The 25,493-nt window shown below is 40.7% G+C and overlaps 3 protein-coding genes and 1 pseudogene across 6 annotated transcripts in view; 3 read left to right on the forward strand and 1 right to left on the reverse strand.

Annotated features, from left to right (window-relative positions):
- Positions 1-25,493, forward strand: part of LOC113429654 (uncharacterized) — a 219,888-nt gene that overhangs the window by 150,677 nt on the left and 43,718 nt on the right. The gene's annotated exons all lie outside the window — the stretch shown is intronic.
- LOC148131808 (uncharacterized) overlaps positions 1-25,493 on the forward strand; it is a 35,490-nt gene that overhangs the window by 247 nt on the left and 9,750 nt on the right. The window lies entirely within an intron of this gene.
- On the forward strand, positions 5,292-7,312 carry LOC148131809 (uncharacterized). Of its 3 annotated transcripts, none has more exons than XM_087953563.1 (2): positions 5,292-6,726; positions 7,133-7,312. In XM_087953563.1, exons 1-2 carry the CDS (start codon positions 5,307-5,309, stop codon positions 7,237-7,239), a joined length of 1,527 nt encoding a protein of 508 aa, XP_087809689.1. In that variant the 5' UTR covers positions 5,292-5,306; the 3' UTR covers positions 7,240-7,312. The 3 variants fall into 3 exon arrangements, with proteins under 3 accessions (XP_087809689.1, XP_087809691.1, XP_087809690.1); XM_087953565.1 differs by having other exon boundaries at positions 5,292-6,642; XM_087953564.1 differs by having other exon boundaries at positions 5,292-6,558.
- LOC148131810 (uncharacterized) lies at positions 20,812-24,920 on the reverse strand (annotated as a pseudogene). Its single transcript, XR_015747160.1, has 3 exons — positions 24,732-24,920; positions 23,045-23,757; positions 20,812-22,642 (listed from the first exon to the last, which is right to left on the reverse strand). The product of XR_015747160.1 is annotated as an uncharacterized LOC148131810 (transcript).

Below are 25,493 nucleotides of genomic sequence, written 5' to 3' on the forward strand. Positions count from 1 at the left end.
CAAAGGCTGAGAAATGACTTTCCCAGTGCATTTTTTCTTCTTTGCTTTCTTCCTTTCAGCCAATGGCTCAGACTACTAGATCAATCAATGATAGACAGAGTGATAGATCATTTGATCCAGAAGTGGGATTACTTTGCTGAAAGGCACTGAAGGTTTTGCAGAATCAGTGAACTTGATAAAACTTCCCCAAATATTTCTTCACTGAAAGCAACTTGCAGATTTGCCCATTTGCTCACCTAAAATTAGGACTTGGGTGACGCACAGCCATTTAACTTAGTGCATATTTTTGCTTTGGGAATTTGGGAACAATGAAACAGAATAACGGAGGTGGGAGGGATCTTGGAGGTCTTCTAGTCCAACCCCCTGCTCAGACAGGAAGCCCTATAACATTTCAGATAAATGGCTGTCCAATTTCTTCATAAACACCTCCAGTGTTGGAACATCCATAATTCCTGGAGGGAAGTCATTCCACTGATTAATTGTTCTCACTGTCTGGAAATTTCTCTTTACTTGTAGGTTGTTTCTTTCCTCGAATAGTTTCCATCCATTGCTTCTTGGAACACTGCTGTCATGTCACTAGACATCCTCAATTCTAGCAACCACTCTTTATATGTTTTAGCCTCCAGTCCACTAATAATTTTTGTTGCTCTTCTCTGCACTCTTTCTGGAGTCTCAAGATCTTTTTTACATCTGGCAACCAAAACTGGATGTAATATTCCAAGTGTGGTCTTACCAAGGCATTATAAAGTGGTACTAACACTTCATGTCATCTTGATTCTATTCCTCTTAATGGAGCCTATGATTCTGTTGGGATTTTGGGGGGCAACTGAAACTTAGTGCTGACTCATGTTTAAGTCGTTGTCCACTAGGACTCCAAGATTCCTGTTGCACTTACTACTGTTGAGCCAGGTATCACTATTCTATGCCGGTGCATTTGTTTTTTGTTTTTTTTCTAAATGTAGAACCTTACATTTCTCACTGTTGATTTCGTTTTGTTAGATGGGGCCCCATCTGTCGATCCTTCTGTATCTCGAGCTTATCTTCTGGAGTTTTGGTATTTCCTGTCAATTTGGTCTTGTCTGCAAATTTGATGAATTCCTCTTTATTTTTATAATAAAAGTTTTATTTAAGTTTTCACAAACATACAAATACAAATAAAATATCTTTTTTTGAAAACAGTGTGACCCCGGGTTATCACTTCTCCATACAGACATAAACTCAATACATATTTATCTTATACATTCTAATCCATATCATAACTATTTTTGCATTTTTTTCAATAGCTTTTCCCTTTCTTTACTTCCTATAGCCTTATTTTAAATTATCTCATTCCTTTCTTAATTCAATTACATATCTTTTTCTAATTTTTAAAATCTAATCAATGTTTTTATACTTTTGTCTGTCCTGTTTACAATTTCATATTATCTTTTCTCATAACACAAATTTTCCCCTGTAATTACTAGACTGGAGTGTAACACCTTTGTATCTTTTTTCAAATCTTGTTTAAAGTCAATTAAACCTGTCAATGTGAAAGGAAAAAAAGCCAATTCAATTTCTTTCACTTTCTCTTTTGCCGCTTAAAATCTTTTTTAGGAATAGTTAGTCTTTAAAGTTCAGGTTCCAGGTACCTTAAATAGATGTTCTCCATTCAACCCGGTCAGTCAAGCTTTCTCCTTTAAACTTCCTCCTGGACAATCTTGTCTGGTCGGGTTCTTCTTTGAGGTGGCCATTTCTGACCACCGCTGCAAACGCCTTTGGGAAACGGAGTAATGGCTAGCCAAGGAGAGATGCGGCTCTACTCAACCCGGCTGACGGCTCCCCCTTCTTCACCACCTCTACGGGGTGGTTTCAGCCCCAAATCCGGGCGGCTTGGGGCGCTACAGCGGCGAGCACAGATCAAAACTGCACACAATCGTTATTTTGGTCCGTTGCTGAAGAAGCCCAAACCGGAAGTTGATGAATTCCTCTTCTATCCTCTTGTCTAAATCAATGATGAAGATGAACAGATCTTGCGAATCCTCCTCTTCTGTTCTTTTTTCCGTGTCCAGGAGGGTTTGGTGTCCTTCGAAGAAGTAGCTGTGTATTTCTCTAAGGAGGAATGGTCTCAGCTGGATCCTGACCAGAAAGCGCTGCATTCAGAAGTCATGCTTGAAAACTATAGGAACGTGGTCTCTCTGGGTAAGAGTTTTCTAGTCCCCAATCAGAGTTCAAGAAGAGAGATTATAGTTAGTTTTTTTTATTTAAAAAACACTAATCGGATATTATCTCCTGGGAAGTAGAAGGAAAGGTTCTGGCCTTGTCATGCTCCAAGGAAGGAAAGAGTCAATGTCTTTCTGTGCCGTTTCTTATCTGTATTTTTCCATTTCTATTTGAACTTATCTATGGAGGCTGAAAAGAACAAGGTGTGCTTTTATGTGTTCTTTGGAGGTCGTGTGAGAGGAGTGTGTTGTCATTTGTCCTCTGGAACCTCCCCAAATTGTGTGAGAACAGAACTTTCATGCTCAGCCCATGGAAGAGCATTCTCCCAATGCAATTCAAGAAAAAAGGCCACATGCAGTGTGACTCACAGCATCCTAGGGTACAGGTAAGCCCCGAGTTAGGATAGTTCACTTAGCAAACGTTCCAAATTACAACCAGTCCTCCTCCAAGTATTGAGACCCACTCCCAAAATTTATGAGTGTTGCAGCACCACGATCATCATTCACACTTACGAATGACAGTAGAGGCGCTACAATATTCACCCTACCTATTCCCCCACCCCATCTTGCAGGGACTTACCATATTTTTCAGACTATAAGGTGCACTTTTCCCCTCCCAAAAAGTGGGTGGGAATAACTGTGCGTCTTATAAAGCGAATACGGGCCTGTTTTTGGCCTCCCTAATCCTCAGCGCGTTCCGTTACTGCCCTCCTTTGTGTCCAGAAGCACTATGCAGGGCAAAAGCAGGCCTACTTTTGGTCTCCAGAGGCCTCTGTGGGTCCCATTTTTGCCCTCTGCGACATCAGGAAGGCTGAGAATAGGACATGCAGAGGGTTTGGGAGGCCAAATATGGGCCCGTTTTTGGCATGGAGAGTGCTTCTGGATGCCGGGGAGGGCATAAATGAGATACGTGGAGACCAAACACTTTTATTTTCTTGTTTTCTACCTTGAGACGATGTGGCAAGCCCTCGGTTCCCTTCCCTACTTCAGTGCATTGCAGAAAAAAGAGTAGTGAGAGATACACAAGATCAGTAGTGGGAAATCTAGCACTATTGATCTCACGTGATCTCACACTACAGTGCTTTAGGCCTCTGTTGATTGCTAACCAAGGCCTGCAGCAGATCCAGGGCAAAAGAGGGAAAGCCTCTTTGTTTTCAAAGACCTGGATGTCGTGTAGTCCTCAGTTCTTTAAAGAACACAGGCCTAAAATACTGCAGTGCCCCAATAAATCTTAAGTTTTCTCTAAATTCCCCCGTGGATGTTTCCGCTGATTATTATGAAATTCAATGGTGAAAAAATAAGGTTCTACATTTAGGCAAAAAAAAAAAAAAAAGCACAGGTACAGTATATGTGGTACCTTGCTCAATAGTAATAACTGTAAGAGGGATGTTGGAGTCCTAGTGGAAAGCCATTTAAATATAACGTAGCCGTGTACAGCAACTGCCAAAAAATTCAACACATTTTTATGCTGCATAAAAAGAGGGATAGAATCAAGATCACGTGAAGTGTTAATACCTCTTGATAATGTCTTGGTGAGGCCACACTTGGAATACTGCATCCAGTTTTGTTTGCCACGATTGTAAAAAAGATGTTGAGACTCTAGAAAGAGTGCAGAGAAGAGCAAGAAAGATGATTAGGGGACTAGAGACGAAAACATATAAAGAATGGTTGCTGGAATTGGGTATGTCTAGTTTAATGAAAAGAAGGACTAGGGGAGACATGATAGCAGTTTTCCATTATCTCAGGGGCTGCCACAAAGAAGAGGGAATTAAGCTATTCTATTCCTTAACTCAGAACTAATTCTGAGTGAGATTTGCATATATTTAGATAATTGTAAAGGAAGAGATGTTTTCCAGATATTTTCAAAGCGTTCATGGCTCATGAATATAGAAATCATGTCTATATCACACCACTGTAGGCATGCAAACATACAACCTAATGGGATTTTGGAGAAATTCAGAAGGAAATTCACTTGACTTCCTACACTTTGATCTTTTTCTCTAACCTCGTTGTCATTTTCATTTCCCTTTTGCTTTGAAGGTAATAATGGGCAGGAGAATCAAAATTCCTGTGAACTGTCCCAAGTGATCAGTGCTAAAGATGGAAGGGAGAAGTTTGGAATTCGAATGGAATTTGAAAGGCATGAGAGAAACCAGTCAAAGAATTGGACTCAGGAAAGCTCATCTTCCACTGATACTCCGATTCAAGACTTTCTTGCCCAAGAAGAGAAAATAAGGAAAAAATATACTGGAAAAAGTGTGAAGCTATTCAAAGGTAAAGTACAAGTAAATGAAAACTATTTAACCCAAAACAAAGGAGAAGATGCTATAAGAAGACAAAATGGACAAAATGACAATGGGACATTCATTCTTTCTCTTGGGAATAACTTCCTTACAGCTCAAAAAGAGATTGACACAAAAGAGAAGCCTTATAAATGTTTGGAATGCGGAAAATATTTTAGGACAAGCAGGAAACTTACTTCCCATGAAAGGATCCACACAGGGGAGAAACCATTTAAATGCATGGAGTGTGGAAAGACCTTCGCTCGAAGAAGTAATCTTATTTCCCATAAGATGATCCACACAGGGGAGAAGCCATATAAATGCAAGGAGTGTGGAAAGATGTTTACTCAGAGCAGAGACCTAAAAATACACAAAAGGATCCACTCAGGAGAGAGACCATATAAATGCATAGAGTGTGGAAAGACCTTTGCTAATAACAGTAACCTAAGAAGACACCAAATGATCCACTCAGAAGAGAAACCATATAAATGCATGAAGTGTGGAAAGACCTTTACTCAAAGAGGTCATCTTATTTCCCATAAGATGATACACACAGGGGAGAAGCCGTATAAATGCATGGAGTGTGGAAAGACCTTTGCTTATAACAGTAACCTAAGAAGACACCAAATGATCCACTCAGAAGAGAAACCATATAAATGCATGGAGTGTGGAAAGACCTTTGCTCACAGCAGTGGCCTTAGAAGCCACAAAACTCACCACACAGGAGAGAAACCATTTAAATGCATGGAGTGTGGAAAACCTTTACTCAAAGAAGTAGTCTTATTTCCCATAAGATGATACACACAGGGAGAAGCCGTATAAATGCATGAAGTGTGGAAAGACCTTTACTCAAAGAAGTACTCTTATTTCCCATAAGATGATACACACAGGGGAGAAGCCGTATAAATGCATGGAGTGTGGAAAGACCTTTGCTTATAACAGTAACCTAAGAAGACACCAAATGATCCACTCAGAAGAGAAACCATATAAATGCATGGAGTGTGGAAAGACCTTTGCTCACAGCAGTGGCCTTAGAAGCCACAAAACTCACCACACAGGAGAGAAACCCTTTAAATGCATGGAGTGTGGAAAAATCTTTACTCAAAGAAGTAGTCTTATTTCCCATAAGATGATACACACAGGGGAGAAGCCGTATAAATGCATGGAGTGTGGAAAGACCTTTACTCAAAGAAGTAGTCTTATTTCCCATAAGATGATACACACAGGGGAGAAGCCGTATAAATGCATGGAGTGTGGAAAGACCTTTGCTCAGAGCAGTAACCTAAGAAGACACCAAATGATCCACTCAGAAGAGAAGCCATATAAATGCAACGAGTGTGGAAAGATGTTTACTCAGAGCAGAAACCTAAAAATACACAAAAGGATCCACTCAGGAGAGAGACCATATAAATGCATGGAGTGTGGAAACACCTTTACTGAAAGAAGTAGTCTTATTTCCCATGAAAGGATCCACACAGGGGAGAAACCATATGAATGCAGAGTGTGTGGAAAGACCTTTGCTCATAGCAGTACACTGATTTCCCATGAAAGGATCCATACAGGGGAGAAGCCGTATAAATGCAAGGAGTGTGGAAAGACCTTTGCTAATAACAGTAACCTAAGAAAACACCAAATGATCCACTCAGAAGAGAAACCATATAAATGCATGGAGTGTGGAAAGACCTTTGCTCACAGCAGTGTCCTTAGAAGCCACAAAACTCACCACACAGGAGAGAAACCATTTAAATGCATGGAGTGTGGAAAAACCTTTACTCAAAGAAGTAGTCTTATTTCCCATAAGATGATACACACAGGGGAGAAGCCGTATAAATGCATGGAGTGTGGAAAGACCTTTACTCAAAGAAGTAGTCTTATTTCCCATAAGATGATACACACAGGGGAGAAGCCGTATAAATGCATGGAGTGTGGAAAGACCTTTACTCAAAGAAGTAGTCTTATTTCCCATAAGATGATACACACAGGGGAGAAGCCGTATAAATGCATGGAGTGTGGAAAGACCTTTACTCGAAGAAGAAGTCTTATTTCCCATAAGATGATACACACAGGGGAGAAGCTATATAAATGCATGAAGTGTGGAAAGACCTTTACTCAAAGAAGTAGTCTTATTTCCCATAAGATGATACACACAGGGGAGAAGCCGTATAAATGCATGGAGTGTGGAAAGACATTTACTCAGAGCAGTACCCTTAAAAGGCACAAAAAGCTCCATACAGGAGAGAAGCCATTTAAATGCACAGAATATGGAAGGTCCTTTGCTCATAGATATAAACTTATTTCTCATAAGATGATCCAGACCAAAGAAGCCATATAAATGTATGGGATTTGGAAAGACCTTTGCTCATAGATGAAATGTTATTTCCCATTAGAAATTAGGTAAAGGAATATTATTGTGATGTAGGAATTAAATACAAAGGGGGTTGACAATTAGAAACATGTTGATATAATTAACATAAAAAGTATAAATAAGCTAATACATGAAATGAGTTACAATTTTTTTTGTTACACTATCGTTGTTACTAGTATATATGTTAATATTTGTTTTTTCTTTTGCTTTTTCATAAATGATATGCCCTGACAGTATACTGTATTCAAAATATTTATGAATAAAATAATATACTTAAATAAAATAAAATAAATGCATGGAATGTGGAAAGAGTTTTGTTCAGAATAGTCATCTTACTTCTCATAAAAGGATCCATGCTCGGGTGAAACTATATAGCAATAGCAATTCCACTTAGACTTATATACCACTCCACATTGCTTTCCCATACTCTCTGAGCAGTTTACAAAGTCATCTTATTGTCCCCAGCAATCTGAAAAAAAGTATATGGATTCTTAGATGGTTTGAGATGGTGGCCAGATAACAGATTAACAGAATTGGGAGGGATCCTGGAGGTCATCTAGTCGAACCCCTGTCGGAGTTTTCCGAGGAAAGGAGCAGGAAGCGGGGGAGAAACGGCCCAAACTACTCCGGGATCGCCGTTCGGGACTGCTTTGCGAGAAAAAGGGGGTTCCTCCTGACCCACAGAAGGAAAGAAATGGGGGGTTGGAGGGGCGGGAGCCGCTTCGTCCAGACTTTCCGAGCAAGGAGGGGAATCGCCTTTTTCTCCCCAGAAGCGAAGCGGCACCTCTCCCTGGTTTAGCGGAAGGTTTTCTGGGGCTTCTCTCCCGTTTGGGGGGGGGTGTCTATGGGTAACCCTGACTTGCCCTCTCTATCTCTCTCTTCCCCCCCTTGTCATCCAGTGCAGCAGCTCTTCCTTCAGCAGGATCTACCCATGAAATGAACACGTGTATGTGCCTGTCAGTGCGTGTGTCAGAGGAAGAATGTGTGTCGAGGAGGGAGGAAGGATTTTTCTTGGACTTTTGAGCTGGGAGGGGCCGGAACGAGCTGAAGCACCAATGGGAATTCTCCCTGCTGTAGCGTCATCAGTCTCCGGGCGGATCCTTTGTGACTTTACCTGAAGTGGGAGGAAGGGCATTCTGGGACAAAGAAGACTGGGCTACAGACTTTGGCCTTGAGCCGCAGGGACTGCATGGACATTGGTCTCCTAACCATCGCAGGCTCGCTCAAATGTCACGATGTTTACATGCGTGGAACCGGGAAAGGTTGGGTGACATGTGATTAATGACACTGCCATAAGCGGCGACTCCTCTAGTGTGACCATCTTTTGTGAATTTTCGCTCTCAGAGAGGTTCGCTCCTCTGATAATTTATGATAAAGTAGGGAAGAGGGCTTTCAGGGACAGAGAACGAAGCTGAAAGTGGGAGGGGGGAAATCCCTTCAGTCTTCGGTGGGGGGGGCTGCAGCTCAAGGTGGGGGGGATCATGGCAGGCCCAGAAGGGACCCTCCACTTTCTTTGCTCTCCTCACGATTCTCAGCTACACTTTCCTCTGTGTGCACGGAGGGGTGGACTAGATGTCCATTTAGGTTGTCAAACTGCCCGGGGGGGGGGGGCTGGCCCTTCTCAGAAAGGAGCCTCCAGGCTCTTTCTAGCTAACTCGGGGGAGGGGAAGGGTCCGTGAAAGGGGGGAGTGGAGGGATGGGCTGACTAAGTCGGAGAAGGTAGAGGGGAGGGAGGGGCTACTCCAGGAGGAGGGCCTTGTGCAGGGATGGCAAACCTTGTAAGTGCCCCCCCAAACACCCCTTATTTCTCACATAGGCCCAAGGGGGCCATTTAATCTGAAGAAGGAGGTTTTGGGAGGAATTCCAGCCCCTCTTTCCCTACTTGGCTTCTCCCTGGTGGCTCCGGATTCCTTTCACGGCACAACTCGGGAACGATGGGAGGGTAGAGCCTCTGAAGGGCCCCCCTATCCTCCCTCCCTCCCTCCCTCCCCCCTCTGATTTCACCTCCCTTCCTTTAATCCTGTATATTATGGTTCTTTCCCGGGCTGTCCTTCTCTTCTCTCCCTCTCCCTCCCTCTCCCTCCCTCTCCCTCCCTCTCGGTCCTTGGAAAAAGTGAGGCATCTGCTCCCCCATCCCCGCCTTTAATCATCAGGGTTTTGCCTCCCAGCCTCAGAGGCGGAATCAGGGTGGGGGTCTGGATGGGGGAGGGAGGAGTTTTCCTCGGATTTCGGAATTGGGAGGGCCCAGAAAAGCAGAAGGACCAATGGGAATCCTCCCTTCTGCAGCGTCATCGGTGTCCTGGCAGAATCTCCCTGGACTTCACCCACAAGAGACGGTAGTTCAGCGCAGAGAGAGAGAAGCGGAGAAAGTGGGAGGTGGGATCTTTTCAGTCACGTGGGGGCCCGCAGGTGAAGGGGGGGTTCAGGTCAGCCCTGGAGGGGAGTGTAGGATTCCTTTTGTCCTCCTCCTCCCCCTCAATCCGACGTGGAGTGGGGGCGGCGGTTCCTTTCTTCTCCTTTCTTCCTTGTTTCTCCTTCCTCTTCCTTCCTTCCTTCCTTCCTTCCTTCCTTCCTTCCTTCCTTCCTTCCTTCCTTCCTTCCTCCCTCCCTCCCTCCCTCCCTCCCTCCCTTCCACTTTATTGAATTCCCTGGGAGGAAAATCTCTCATAGCCTCGCTCTGAATTGAAGGAATATAAACTATGAGGTAACAAAAAAAAAAAAGGAAAATAAAACTGACCCCCCTCCACCGCTTGCAAGGTGAACTGGAGCAGCCTCCGATTCCTGCAGAACCACCAAGTGGCCCTGTTTTTGGGGGGGAGCAGAGAAAATTGTTTCCTCCAATTCCCATCGGGAGATTGTGTTTTTCCAGGCTGAGGGGAGGGCAGAAGAAATTCAGACCCCCCCCCCCCACTTTGGGAAAATGTCCCATAGGGAGAGAAGCCCCAGGATCGTCCCAAAAGCCACGGGCCTCACTCAATTGGGGGGATATCCATGGAGACCAGGAAGCTCTTGGGGGGAGAGTTTCAATCTGGATCCCTGCTGGGGGGGACTGGAACCCTACAGCGGCCAGAGACCCTCCTTAAGATACTCAGACTATTAAAAAAATCAGATTTCCCTCTGAGGGGGTGCTTTTGGGAACCTAAACAGACATCTAGTCCACCCCTCCAGCCACCCAGAGGAAAGTCTGGCTGAGAACTGTAAAGAGCGCAAAGAAAGTGGAGGCTCCTTTCCGGGCCTGCCATGAATCCCCCCACCCCTCCTTCAGCTCCGGAGACTGAATGGATCCCCCTCCCACTTTCTCCGCTTCCTTCTCTAGGCAGAATTCTCTCCTCCTTCAGGTGAAGTCACAGAGGACCCTGCCCGGAGACTGATGATGCTTACGCTGGGAAGATTCCCATTGGTGCGTCTGTTTGTTCTGCCCTCCCCCACTCAAAACTCCCAGAAAAAAGGCTCCATCGACCCCAATTCAGCACCAATAGATCCCTCCTCTGGGGCTGGAACTGGAAGCACCTGGCCGAGACACCCCCGCCTCCCCCCCACGTTCGTTTCATGGGAGGACTTTGCAGAAGGAAGAGTTTCCTGCGATGGCTGAGAAGGGGGTGCAGCCCCGAAGCCAGCCAGGACTTGGGGGTCCCAGACAGGCACCCCCCCAATCCAAAGGAAAACCACGGACAACCCTCAGCTGAACCAGGAAGAGGCGGAGAGGATCTGCAGGGATCCCTCCTAGCCCAGCCGGATCCTCCCCCCCAGACACCCCTCCCCCACCCTTCCTGGGGGAATCCTCTGCCCGGCTCTCTTGGGGAAAGGTGCCGCTTCGCTTCATGGGACAAAAACTCAGTTTCCCTCCTTGAAACACGCGTCGCCCTGGCTCTGCACGTCTGGACGAAGAAGCCCCTCCAGGTTTCCCGCTCCTCAAAAACAAATGGGAAGGAATCTCCCTCTTTCTTTCTTTCTTTCTTTCTTTCTTTCTTTCTTTCTTTCTTTCTTTCTTTCTTTCTTTCTTTCTTTCTTTCTTTCTTTCTTTCTTTCTTTCTTTCTTTCTTTCTTTCTTTCTTTCTTTCTTTCTTTCTTTCTTTCTCTGTGTGGGTCAGGAAGGATCCCCCTCTTTCTAGCAAAGGGGGCCCTGAACTTTGTCCCTGATCAAGGAACAAAGTTTGGTGGTTTCTCCTCCGCTTTCCGCTCCTTTCCTGGGAGAACTTCCACATCTTTGCCTTTATTTGTTTGTTTGTTTATTTATGTATTTATTTGCTTGCTTGCTTGCTTTCTTACTTACTTCCTTATTTATTTACTCTATTACCGTCTGGTTTGGTTCTGCAACCCAACAGGGCAGATACAGACTTCCATTCTTCCATTCATTGAAACTCTAGGCTGCTTTTGGGAAACCCTTGGGCTCCGATTGGTCCCAGGCCTCATCAGGACTGTATGTCACTTGTTACCAAATGGTAATATTTGCCAGGGTTTCTGCTACTCTTTTCCCAATATGTTCTCCGTATTCCTGGCTTACTCTTCCTCCCTCCTCTATAATGACAGGCAGAGAAAGTTGAAAAAGAACAGGAGAGGGCGGAGCTGGCGTCATGACGATACGGCATGCGATCTTGGAGGTCTGAGATCACTGCCGATATCTTTGCTCCTGGACGGTCCAATCGGATCTAAACCATCCCGAAGAGACGGTGAAAGTAAAGAGCGCATCCTGTCAATCCCAGGGATACCGCAAAGTCCCTGGTAAATCCAGGAGAAGCTCTTTTTGCCAGCGGCAAAGAGGCAGCATTCACTTAGAGACAAATAACCTACTCTCCAATAAACAATTTGGTTTCAGGAAAAAACTATCCTGTAATCTGCAACTCTTACACTGCAAAAACATATGGACGACACAACTCGACCAGGGCAAAACAATAGACGCAATCTACATAGACTTCTGTAAAGCCTTTGATTCAGTGGTACACGACAAACTACTCCTAAAAATAAAATCCTATGGTATCTCTGGACAACTGAATAACTGGATAGAAGCATTCCTGTCAAACAGACAACAAATGGTCAAAATCGGGAGCGTCCTATCAAATCCAGTACCTGTCAATAGTGGTGTTCCCCAAGGCAGTGTTCTAGGACCAACTCTCTTCATACTCTACATAAACGACCTCTGTGATCATATTAAGAGCAATTGCGTTCTCTTCGCTGATGATGTAAAGCTGTTCAATACCACAGACAATACTGCTACCCTACAAAAAGATCTTGACTATGTATCCGAATGGTCAAACAAATGGCAACTTCAAATCTCAACAAATAAATGCTCTGTCTTACATATTGGCAAAAAGAATCAGAAAATAAAATACAAGCTGAATAGTCAAGATCTTGTTGATGACCCAAACTCTGTAAAGGACCTTGGAATACTCACCTCTAATGATCTAAGTGCTAGAGCACACTGCAACTACATAGCCAAAAAGGCATTAAGAGTTGTTAACCTAATCCTACGTAGCTTTTTCTCTGGTAATATCACACTACTAACCAGAGCATACAAAACATTTGCTAGACCAATACTCGAATACAGTTCATCAGTCTGGAATCCACACTACGTATCTGATATTAGCACAATTGAGAAAGTCCAGAAATATTTCACAAGAAGAGTTCTCCACTCCTCTACTCGCTATAGAATACCTTATGCCACCAGACTTGAAATTCTAGAACTAGAAAACCTTGAATTACGCCGTCTTCGGTCTGACTTAAGCATGGTATACAAAATCATACATTGCAATGTCCTACCTGTCAATGAATACTTCAGCTTCAACCATAACAACACAAGAGCACACAATAGATACAAACTCAAAGTAAACCGCACCAAACTTGATTGCAGGAAATACGACTTCAGCAATAGAGTGGTCAATGTCTGGAATACTCTACCCGACTCTGTAGTTTCTTCCCCAAACCCCAAAAACTTTAACCTTAGACTGTCTACTATTGACCTCACCCCTTTCCTAAGAGGTCTGTAGGGGCGTGCATAAGCGCACCAATGTGCCTACCGTCCCTGTCCTATTGTTTCTCTTATTCTTTATTTTCTTATATGTAACCATTTCATGTATTCACAACTATGTATACATTTATACTTATTGTCTTGTAAACAATTGGCAAATCAAATAAATAAATAAATAAATAAATAAATAAGTTGGGACAGCTCTGAAACAAAAGAGAACGGAAAGAGAGAGTGTGCCGGGTTTGGTGAGAACTTTTTCTTTATTTTAACATTTGAAAGGACACCCTAAGGAAAAGAAAGAATCGGTAAAAGTTTTGACAGAAGTGATTAAGCAGCGATTTTAAACAGGAATGTCAAAGTAATATCTTTATATTTTTTTTTTTCTCATTGCTGGATTTTCTACACATGATTTTATATTTTGAAACTGGACTGGTTTTTCTTTTTTCTTTCTCTTCTTCCACCTATTCTTTCTCTCCTTTTTGACTTTATAATATTTTAGGCTAGAGACTTCCTTTTAGTCATTTTTTTAAAATATCTTTTTCCCTTTTTAATTAATTTTTATTATATTTTGTTTGGAAAAGGAGGGGGGAAAGTGAAAGCAAAAGAAACTTTGTAACACTGCCAACTAGAGGCTTGGAAATATTCTATTTCTTTTTCTTGACCAGACAAAGCTGAGAAAGAACTGAGACTTCTTTTCAAGGACATTGCTATTTGATAAGATAGAGGGAAGAGCATGGGAGAGTATTATTGCAGGTGCTCTTCTGGGTTTCTATCAACAGCTGGAATCTGGTGTTGAAGCTTATAGGGGGGAAAAAGGTGATAAGACTCTGGAGAAGAGAGGTATAAATTTTAACAAAAGCCTTGGATAATCAAACAAGGTGCAGTGTGCTCTTTTTATTTTTTCTAAGCTGCGCCACCCCTCCTCATCAGTTTTCTTTTCGTAATAGCTATTTAGATTTTTGGCCTTTTGGAACTTGGTTTTGTCTTTCTTTTTGTCTTTTGAGGTTAAATTTTTACGTTTGCATTTTATTTTAAAGGAAAAGCTTTAGTATTAATGATTTCCTTCCTTTTCTTTTTAAGGGAGTAGTCTCTTTTCTCTTTTCTCCCTCCCTTGTATTTTTTTTCTATTTACCTTCCATGTTGGTTTTTTATTTTTTATTTTTGTGGCTTTTTTTTTTCTCTTGTGCATCCTTTTATACCCGAGACTTCTTCATTGGATTAAGGTGTTGAAGAACCTGAAGAACTTTTCTTTTCTCTTTTTTAGTTTTCTACTTTTTGCTTTCCACCTTTTTTAGGATTTAACAATTTTTTCTTTTTTGTGTGTGTTTATGGTCTTTTCTTCCATTTTTGAGTTTTTACTGCTATCTAGCCAATCGATTGGATTAAGGTATACAAGAACCTGAATTATTATTATTATTATTATTGCTATTTGGCTTCTTTTTTCCTACTATTTTTATTTGGAATTGCAATTGGTTATTTCACAGGTGCATTTAGAAGTTTAGAAGAACCTGAAGATTCTGAATTGTCCGAAATAAGTAGGAAACTAACAGCCCCTGGTTCCTCAACATCTACTTCTTTCTCTTCACCATCTGGAGGACAACATTCAATACAGACAATGTTACAGCAAGAAAAAGAACAGGAAAAAGTGACCCTGTAGATGATTATGCAAGAAATTCAAAATATTCAAATAAGAACAGAGAATATTGAAAAGAGAACAGAGAATATTGAAAAGAGAATAGAGAACATTGAACAAAGAACAGGGAAAACTGATGAAAAGGTGGAGAACATTCAACAAATGATAATGAAGTATGATGAGAGATTCCAAAAAATTGAAGTAGATAAACAAAGAGATAAGAAGATTGGAGATATTGATAGCAGATTAACTGTGGTTGAACAAGATAAAAATGGGATGCTGAGATGGGAGATGGACAAATCAGAATTTTATCTCAGATTCCAAAACATAGAGGAAGAAAAGGGACAAAACCTAGCTGAGATAATGATAGAAATTTTGGCTGAAGCTTTGGAAATAACTAAAGAGAAGATAATGGATGGAATAGATGAGGTTTATCGAGTCTTCACAAGATATGCAATGAGAAATAGCTTACCAAGAGAAGTTCACATCAGATTTACAAAGAAAGCCATTAAAACGCAAATATTGCAAGTGGCAAGAGAGAAAACATTGAAATATAAAGACAAAGAGATTGTGGTCCTGAAACAAGTACCCAGAAGAGTGATAGAGATGAGAAGAGAATACCGATTTCTGACCAAAATGCTACTTAAAAAAGAGGTAAATTATAGATGGCTGATTCCAGAAGGTTTAATGTTCACATGGCAAGAACAGAGACATAGAATTGACTCAATTGAGAAAGCTGAATCATTTTACACAGAATTTTTTGGAGGGAAAGAGGAAGAGGCAGAAAAAGAAATCTCACTAATTGAATTTCAAGAGGACTGCCAAATGACAACTGAAAAAGAAGAAGGTGCAGTAGGTGGAAAGGTGGAAGCCAAAGAACAACATGAACCAAGATCTACGAAAGCTGCTAAACCTAACTACAAAATGTAACCATGGAAGAGAAAAAACTGATTACAATTAATATAAATGGACAACTCACCTGTTAAAAGAAGGAAAACTTTCCATAAATTAGAGAAATTAAAATTTGATATAATCTGCCTACAAGAAGTACATATCAAAAAGCAATATGAACAATTGTTGATACAGCCAAAATTAGGGAAAATATTTACTTCTTTGACACAATGCAAGAAAAGAAGTTTTATACATTAAAGATATTATCCCAGTGAGATTGATCTATACTGATGACGATGGAAGAATACTAATGGTGGAAATAATGGACAATAATATGAAAATACTCCTGATTGCAATCTATGGCCCAAATGACAATCAAGAAGAATTTTATAAAAAATTATATATGAAAATAATTGAACTGGACTATGCTAATATAGTTATGATGGGAGATTTTAATGGAATTGTATACAATAAACTGGACTATACAGCACAGAAAACAATAAAGCAAATCAGAAAGACTCTCCCTAAATCTTTTTTTTAAATGGTAGATGAAATAAACTTAAAAGATACATGGAGAGAAAGAAATGCTAAAACTAAACAATACACCTTCAACTCAAATAGACAGTTATCATGGTCCAGAATAGATATGATATGGATGTCAACAGAATTATTAACTAATATTCAAGAAATAAATATTGAAACAAGTACTTGGGCAGATCACAATCCAATGACAATTAAACGGAAAGGACAAAGAAGATCTAGATGGACATTAAATAATACTATATTATAGGAAAAAGACTTCACACAGTGGATGGAGAAAGAACTGGCTTTTTTCTTCAAAGAAAACAAAAATGAAGACACATCAATCCAGAATGTATGGGATACAATGAAGGCATATGCCAGAGGCTTGATAATAGACTATACAAGGAAAAGAAATACCATGAAAAGATTAGCCTCTAAGGCCTTAGAGGATGAGTATAAAGGACTTGAAAAAGAGCTACAGAAAATGCCGCAGAAAAAGGACATTAAGTTAAAAATGGATATAATTAAACATAAAATGGGTCTAATAGAAAAAGAAGAATTAGCACAGAAAATCAGAGGTGGTAAACAGAACTACTTTGAAGATGCAAATAAACCAGGTAGATGGTTAGCATATAAATTGAGAAAGGAGAAAGAATCAAGGAAAATATTGTAATTAATAGATGACCAAGGCCAAGTTTGCTATGGTAGTAAAGAGAAGAAGGAAATCATACGAGACTATTATGGGAAACTATACACACAAGAGAATATTGATGAGGAAAGAGTTAAACAGCATTTACAGAATGCTAATTTACCCCAGATACCTAAAGCGATTGAAACAATGTTAGAAAGCAATATAACGATGATGGAGTTAACTGAAGCACTCAAGAAGCAAAATAATGGAAAGGCACCAGGCCCAGATGGACTTCCGGCAGAATTTTATAAAATATTACAAGAATCGTTGAACCTTCCATTGCTAGAAGTTATGAATGAAGTTATGTTAAAGAAGAAGATACCTAAATCATGGTCAGAAGCTTATATTACACTTGTCCCAAAAGAGGCCGATCCATTACAAATCAAGAACTATAGACCTATTTCCTTACTAAACGCAGATTATAAAATTTTTGCTTCAATATTGGCAGAAAGACTTAAAAATATTTAAATAATTTTATCCATCCTGATCAAAATGGATTTCTGCCAAAGAGACAAATTAAAGACAATATGAGAGTAATCTTGGACACTTTGGAATATTACGAGGCACATCCTGAAAAACAAATGGCTTTGATATTTCTAGATACACAGAAGGCATTTGATAATGTGAATTGGCGATTCATTTTATTACAGCTGGAACAGATGGGCTTTGCTAAAAAAATTATTCAAGCAATAGAAGCTATATATCATAAGCAAACGGCAAAAGTAATGATAGAGGGAGAACTGCCAATTGATATAAGAAAAGGAACAAGACAAGGGTGCCCACTATCACCTCTGTTGTTTGTGTTAACCTTGGAAGTGCTAAACAGAAATATTAGAAAAGAAAAGGATATAAAAGGGATGAAAAATAAAAAGGAAGAATTGAAGTTGCAAGCATTCGCAGATGATCTGGTTTTAATTTTAGAAGACCCACTAGAAACAGCATCAAAATTGATAGAAAAGATAGAGACATATGGAAAGGTGGCTGGTTGAAAATAAATAAAGATAAGACAAAGATCTTGACAAAGAATATGCTATCAAGACAAAAGTAAGAACTGGCAGATCTATTGAAAATTCAGGTCACGAATAAGATCAAGTACTTGGGGATACATTTGACAGCAAGATGCAGTACACTAAGCGAATAATTATATCAAACTTAAGCAGCAGATAGCGCTAGATTTGGCGAAATGGGAAAATTTACAACTGTCATTAATAGGGAGAATATCAACAATCAAGATGAATATATTACCCAGAATTTTATATTTGTTCCAAACAATTCCAATTAGGCTTGGAAAAGATTACTTTGAATATTTAAATAAAATTGTGTTGAAATATATATGGCAAGGTAAGAAAGAGAATAAAGTTAAAACTTTTGCACGATGCTAGAATAAGAGGATTTGGTTTGTCTAATTGGGAGTTGTATTACCAAGCTACAAATTTGATGTGGGTTAAGGAATGGATAACATTAATACTAGATTGTTGACATTAGAAGGACATGATCTGTTGTTGGGGTGGCATGCTTTTCTATGGTATAAAGCAGTGGTCCCCAACCTTTTTTATGCCGCGGCCCGGTACCGGCATCAGCTGGGCGCCACCATCTTGTTTTGATGAAAAAGTGCTTCCGGTGAGCTTTCTACCTGGAAAAGCTCACCGGAAGCACTTTTTCATCAAAACAAGATGGCGGCGCCCAGCAAACCAGCAGCCCGGTAGGATTTGTTCCACGGACCGGTACCGGTCCGCGGACCGCTGGTTGGGGACCCCTGGTATAAAGGAACTAAAACACAGGGGTATTTTAGAAGACATTATATTCGGGAGTCTCTGTGGTTAAACTGGGAGAAGACTAAAAGACAATGTTATTTGAAAATTCCAGTCTGGCTATCGACTATTGAAGCATTTTCTTATCCTATAATATATAAAAAGGAACAAACAGTTAGATATGGTGAAATATTGAATGAAAAGGGTGAACTTAAATCTATACCTCTTTTAAAGGAACAAGGTATTAAAGGAACAAGGTATAAAGATGAATTGGTTTTCATATGCGCAAATACATTCAAAGTATGATAAAGACTCTAAAACAGAAGGTTTCTATGATAAACTGACTGATTTAGATAAGATTTTGATAGGTACTGATGAAAAGGTGATTAAAAATTGTATGGATATTTATTAGAAATTAAACTAGAAGAAGAACAAGTTAAAGAAACAATGATTGCTTGGGGGAGGAATTTGGATATGGGTTTGATCTAGAGAAATGGCAAAAATTGTGGTCTCAAAATTATAAAATGACAATGTCAACAGCATATAAAGAAAATTTGTATAAGATGTTTTACAGGTGGCATTTTCCCCCACAAGAATAGCAAGAATGTTAAAGAACAAATCTGAAAAATGTTGCAAATGTCATCAGACACCTGGCTCATATTACCATACGAGGTGGACATGTGCGGATGCTAAAAAATACTGGACTAAAATCCACATGTGGTTGGAAAAAATGACAAAAAAGCATATAGATTTGAAACCAGAGATATTTTTGTTGGGAATTTTACCTGAAATATATAGTAAAGAATTGAAATACCTGATTGTAAATGTATTAACAGCGGCTAGGATTGTATTTGCTAAAAACTGGAAAAATGAGAAAATACCATCACAGGAGGAAATCATTAAGAAAATATTGGAATGTGCTGAAATGAGTAGATTGACATTTGAAATCAGAGAACAAGATGATAAACAATTTTATAAAATTTGGGATCTATTCTATCAATGGTTAGACAATAAAATATAGTTATGAAATATGTAGATTCTTAGAAAATAATAAATATCTAAAGATGTATTCTTTTCTTATTATATCTACAAAATGATTGTAGAATAGATTTGAGATGATAATATGAACTGTCATAAAACAAATTAAGTAAAATATGATTATTTCGTAAAACATGAATGAATAAAAGTATAGTCAAATGATTAATAATATTAATGTATTTAATACTTGATTGAAAATACGAGAATATATACAATGTAATTGTAATTGAAGACTACGAAATGGAAGCACAAAACAGTTTGTAAACCAACCGGCACACTGTATGTATATATATGGAAGATGGCTTGATGTTTTTATGTTTTGTTTGTTTTTGTTTGTTTTAAAAACCAATAAACTGATAAATATATAAGCATATGTTAGTTTGACAATGTGAAAATTGATATAAACTGTGAGTAATGACTACAAAAGGATAGCACAAAAGATTCGTAACCAACTGACACACTGTATGTATGTAAAATGGAAGATGGTTTTATGTTTTGATGTTTTGTATGTGTATGTTTGTTTTTAAAAAATAAAAATTCTTAAAAAAAAAAAAGAATTAGAATTCCAGCAGATGTCAGAGTAGTTGAAATCATCTCAATTATTATGAAGTGCCTCTTATAAACTTTGGTCACCTGACACCAAAAGTCCTTGCTCATATATTCCACCTCCCAGATGGTCTATTGAGAATTATGATCAGTTCCATTTCTTTGATTTTACTTTTGCCCACTCTTTAACAGAATTCATGCTTCGATCAGTGAACCTGTGCACAGGCATATTCCTTCAATGTACAGTGTAAGACTCCCTTTTGGTGACATTATTTCCTAAGTTGCTGTCTTCCAAAGCTACATGCCAATCATAGTTGTCATTCCCCCAAGTTTTAGTGATGCCAGTGACAAACGTATTTGCCCTTCTGCATTAGAATATTAAGCTCACTCTACTTGTTTCCCATACAGATAGTCCTCAACGTATAAACATTTGTTTAGCAGTGGTTTAAAGTTATAAGGACACTGAAAAAAATTGATTTACAACACTGGTCCTCATATTTAGATTCATCAGCATCCCCCTAATCACATAATAAAGCTTTGGGCACTTGACAACCAGCAAGTATTCATGACAGCTAGACCAGTGGTGGCTAACCTTCTTGAGCTCCTGTGCCAAAAATTGTGCGCGCGCTTGCACGCTCGCGCTCACGTGCCAGCACCCAAGAAGACAATGCACCCTCCCCTATGCCCCCTATGCATGTGCACGCAATCCCTACCCACCCACTCCCCACCGCCCCCTTGCCTGCACTGCACCTCACAGCTGATTTTCAGGCACTTTGCGGCCTTTTTCGGCCTCCCAGAGGTTTGAGGAAGGCTTGTGCAGGCTTTTCAGGCCAAAAACTAGGCCCGTTTCATCACTTCCAGTATTTCTGGAAAAACAGGAAGTGACAAAATGGGCCTAGTTTTCGCCCTGAAAAGCCTGCAGACGCCTTCCTCAAACCTCTGTGAAGCCAAAAAAGGCCTCAAACTGGCCGAAAATCAGCTGTGCATGTGCAATGAGGTAAGTTTGCCTGCAGCTCGCGTGCCGGCACAAATGGCTCTGCGTGCCACCTGTGGCATGTGTGCCATAGGTTCGCCATCATGGAGCTAGACTATCCTGGGGTCATCAGTTCGCCAGCTTCCGACAAGCAAAGTCATGGGGGAAGCCAGGATTTTAAAAACACATTTCATTTAATAACTGCAGTGACTTGCTTAACAACCATGGCAAAAAAAAATGTAAAATTGGGCACATTTAACAACTGCCTTATTCTTATTCTTATCCCGACTGTGGTCATAAATTGAGGATTACTTGAATTCTGTATGTTGGTGTCAAAACATCTGAGACTGTGAACATCATAAAGCATAAACTAAATCACTATGGTTTTTTTGGGGTGTGTGCAACAATGTTGACACATTAACATGGCAAAAGCCCATTGAAAGCCAATTCATCTTATATAAACTGCCTACCCCTATTGTTAGAAATCTTCTCCCAGCAAATTCATTCTCACTTTTGGTGTAGGTTTCAGGTTTTGGCAAAAAATAAGGCAGCCAGGATTCATGACTCAGTTAAAAAAAAATTTTTAGTTCATACCAAGAAGACAACGTATGTATAAAAAGAACCAGGTACGTCTAGTCTAGGGAGTCCCACTAGAGTGGATATTTGCATGGGAAGTAAGCTGCCCGCTTCACTGAAGCTCTCCCTGCAGTCCACACATTTATAAGGGTTTTTCTCCTGTCTGAATATTTTATGTGAAGCAAGGGTGCTGCTCTTGCCAGACGTCCATTCATTCATACGGCTTCTTCCTCCATGTGGATCCTTTTATGGGAAGTGAGTTCATTGCTCCTCTTGAAAGTATTCCCACATTCCGTGCATTGATAGGGTTTCTCTCCTGTATGGATGGTTTTATGGGGAATGAGGTGGCTGCTTTGACGGAAGCTTTTCCCGCATTCTGCACACTTAAATGGCTTTTCCCCTGTGTGGATTCTCTTATGGCAGGTAAGCTGGCTGTTCCTTCTGAAGCTCTTTCCACATTTCATACATTTGTATGATCTCTCGCCTAAGTGGATCGTTTTATAGGAAGTAAGTTCACTACTTTCCCCGAAACGTTTCCCACGCTCTATGTATTTATATGGATTCTCACTGGAGTGAATCCTTTTGTGGGAAGTAAGCTGAGAACTCCAACAGAAGCTTTTTCCGCACTCCGTACAGATGTATGGTTTTTCCCTTGGGTGGATTTTCCTATGGAAAGTGAGCTCAGTGCTGCTCCTGAAGGCCTTTCCACATTACAAGCATTTGTGTAATTCTTCTAATGCGTGGATCCGTTTATGGGAAGAAAGCTCACGGCTGCCTCTGAAGCTCTTCCCACACTCTATGCATTTATACTGCTTCTCTCTTGTATGGATCGTTTTATGGGAAGTGAGCTGATAGCTCCAGAAGTTCTTTCCACACTCCATACATTTCTATGGTTTCTCTCCCAAGTGGAGTCTTTTATGATAAGCAAGTTGGCTGTTCCTCCTGAAGGTCCTCCCACATTCTATGCATTTATAAGGTTTTTCTCCTGTGTGGACCCTCCTGTGGGAGATCAGTTCACTGCTTCCCCTGAAACCCCTCCCACACTCCATGCATTTATAAGCCTTCTCCCCGGTGTGGATCTTCCTGTGGGAAGTCAGTTCACTGCTCCTCCTGAAGCTCTTCCCACACTCCGGGCATTTATAGGGTTTCTCTCCTGTGTGGATCATTTTGTGGTAAGTAAGCTGATAACTCCAGAGGAAGTTCTTTCCACACTGCATGCATTTGTACGGTTTTTCTCCCGCATGGAGTCTTTTATGGTAATCAAGCTAATGTTCCTCCTGAAGGTCCTCCACATTCTATGCATTTATAAGGTTTTTCTCCTGTGTGGATAGTTTTATGGAAGCAGCTGATAGCTCCAGAAAAGTTCTTCCCACACTCCATACATTTGTATTTTCTCCCAGTGGAGTCTTTTATGAGAAGCAAGTTGGCTGTTCATCCTGAAGGTCCTCCACATTCTGTGCATTTATAAGGTTTTTCTCCTGTGGGACCCTCCTGTGGGAGATCAGTTCACTGCTTCCCTGAAACCCTCCCACACTCCATGCATTTATAAGACCTCTCCCGGTGTGGATCCTTCTGTGGGAAGTCAGTCGCTGCTCCTCCTGAAGCTTTCCCACACTCCGGCATTTATAGGGTTTCTCTCCTGTGTGGATCATTTTGTGGTAAGTAAGCTGATAGCTCCAGAGGAAGTTCTTTCCACACTCCATGCATTTGTATGGTTTTTCTCCCGCATGGAGTTTTTTATGGTAAGCAAGCTGAATATTCCTCCTAAAGCTCCTCCCACACTCGGAACACTTATAAAGTTTTCCCCCCATGTGGATCCTTTTATGGCAAGTCAGGTCATTGCTCCAACTGAAACTCTTCCCACACTCCGGGCACTTATAGGGTTTCTCCCCTGTGTGGATCCTCCTGTGGGAAGTAACCTGGCTGCTGCTCCTGAAGTTCTTCCCACACTCTCTGCATTTGTAGGGTTTCTCCCCCATGTTGATTCTATCACGTAACGAAAGAATGAACGTCCAGCTGTAACTTTTTTCATCTTCCCTGTTTTGATGATCTTCTTCTTTAGTGTGGGTTCGATCATGTTCATTTAAATCTGATTTTTCTCTGAATGTTTTCACACTTTTCCCAAAACGCCTTGTCCTTTTTCCTTTGGAAAGGTGCAGGGCTGCTCTGTCTTCAATTTCATCACACTGAAGAGCAGAAAACTTTCTGCTTCCGTCCTTTGACTGGTTTTTCTCATGATTTTTTAGTTCCATTTGGTCTCTTCCTTCTTTGCGTCTGAGAGCTTTTAGTATTTGCCTACAGCACACATTCTCTTGCCCAACAGTATCTTCAGAGAGAAAGAAAAAAGTATGTGTTTAAAACTCACAGAAGGGGGGGAAAATCACCAAGAACATGTTAACATGATTGAGAATTCCAATCCTGCAAATCCCAAAAACCTTGGTAATATTTTTATAGGCTATTCTGACCTACATAAAACAATCTGAATTAAAGCTTATCAAATTTAGAGACTTGTTGCAGGTTCCTATCAATTTTATTGGTATAAATTTGCATGGGATGGAAATTTATATTTCATGGGTAGTAGAAACAGTTTTAAAAGCCATTTATCTACAATTCTGCACGTTGGGTTAGTATATTTGCCTCTTGCTATCGATGAATTTCTCTTTATTCTGCACTAGATATCTTTCCCCACACATTCTCTTCTTACCAATAAGTTCTTGTTTTAGATGGAAAACAATCTGAAGTCCTGTATGTTTCCAGGACAAACAAAGCACTGCTCACTATGTGGTGTCAAAGTATGTGGTGTTTTACTTTCATTACAAAAAAACACTTTCCCAGAAAAGCTAAAAGCTCAGCCATAAAACACCAAGGCCAAGTAATGTTTTTATCAGTCAAGAAAAGATCCTGAGAAGCAAGTAGAGCTCTGCACGGCAGAAGATAGTAACCCCCTAGGAAAAAAGTATCTCTTTGATCTATTAAAAAACTATGTCTGTATAGTCCAGCCCCATAACCTCAGTTACGCTTGACTTCACTAGGCTGTATCCAGTTTGCTCTGTCCAATCACAAGGATCAGTTTTAATTAGTCAACAAAGGGAGGCTGTAGCCCCTCCCCTTTATAGGCCCATCTCTGCCTCCAGCACTGTCCCTCAACCAGTCTGTGCTTCAGTGAAAGGTGTCTTAGAACCAGCAGAGGAGAATTTTTGTAGAGTCTATCTTCTCCTTCTCTCAGATATAAGGTGTGGTTGAGTTTAGGCCAGAGAGCTGGTTCCACAAAATGCCTTTTGTACCTGCCTGTGCCCTTACCCAGGAAGGCCACATTCCTCAGGTTCTCCCTCATGACTTCCCCATGGAGGGCTTTTTGGCGGGGATCCAGCTGAGTCCACTCTTCCTTGGAGAAACATACAGCCACCTCCTCAAAGGATACAAGACCCTGGAAAATGAAGGGGAAAAAAAAACTTTTCTTCATTAGTCATCCAGGAAGGCTTTGTATCTCATACCCTTTGTTCAACAAATTCCCCAAACAAAGATTGGGCATGGATAGTAGTCTAAGAAAAAAGAATATATGTAGCTCAGTGCTGAGCCGAGCCGTTTGCTAGCAGTCATTTCATTACCTGGCTAGACAACATTATCAACACAAGTGAGTGAGGTTTTCTCTCTGTTTTTATACAGTACCTTGCCTGGCCAGTGTTGGATGGTGGAGGGGGATGGTTTCCTCTTGAGAGCTCCTGAATTACAGTATTGTTTTCTGATTGTTTGTCTGGTATGATTTATTAACCCAAATTATAAATATTTACTATTAAAGGGACTCTGGACAGTTTACAGATAAGAAACTATGCAATCCATACATAAAAGACAAGATCAAAGAATCTTCTTCGGATTTCGGAATTGGGAGGACCCCGGAAAGCGGAAGGACCAATGGGAATCCTCCCTTCTGCAGCGTCATCGGTCTCCGGGCAGAGCCTCCCAAGAGAAGATCGTCCGAGCACAGAGAGAGAAGGTGAGAAAGGGGGATCTTTTCAATCTTGGAGGGCTGCGGCTCCAGGGGGGTTCATGTCAACCCTGGAG

Source organism: Notechis scutatus, chromosome 2 (assembly GCF_049901735.1).
Source record: "Notechis scutatus isolate UNSWTSFEM ecotype Mainland chromosome 2, rNotScu1.2, whole genome shotgun sequence".
Classification (NCBI taxonomy): Eukaryota; Metazoa; Chordata; class Lepidosauria; order Squamata; family Elapidae; genus Notechis; species Notechis scutatus.

What these genes read in the sequence shown, in the direction of transcription:
- LOC148131809 (XM_087953563.1), top strand. Translation starts at nt 5,307, where the DNA reads ATGAAGTGTGGAAAGACCTTTACTCAAAGAAGTACTCTTATTTCCCAT. An exon ending in CCATACAGGAGAGAAGCCAT is followed by an intron (nt 6,727 to 7,132) that starts TTAAATGCACAG and finishes AAATAAAATAAA; the next exon opens with ATAAATGCATGGAATGTGGA.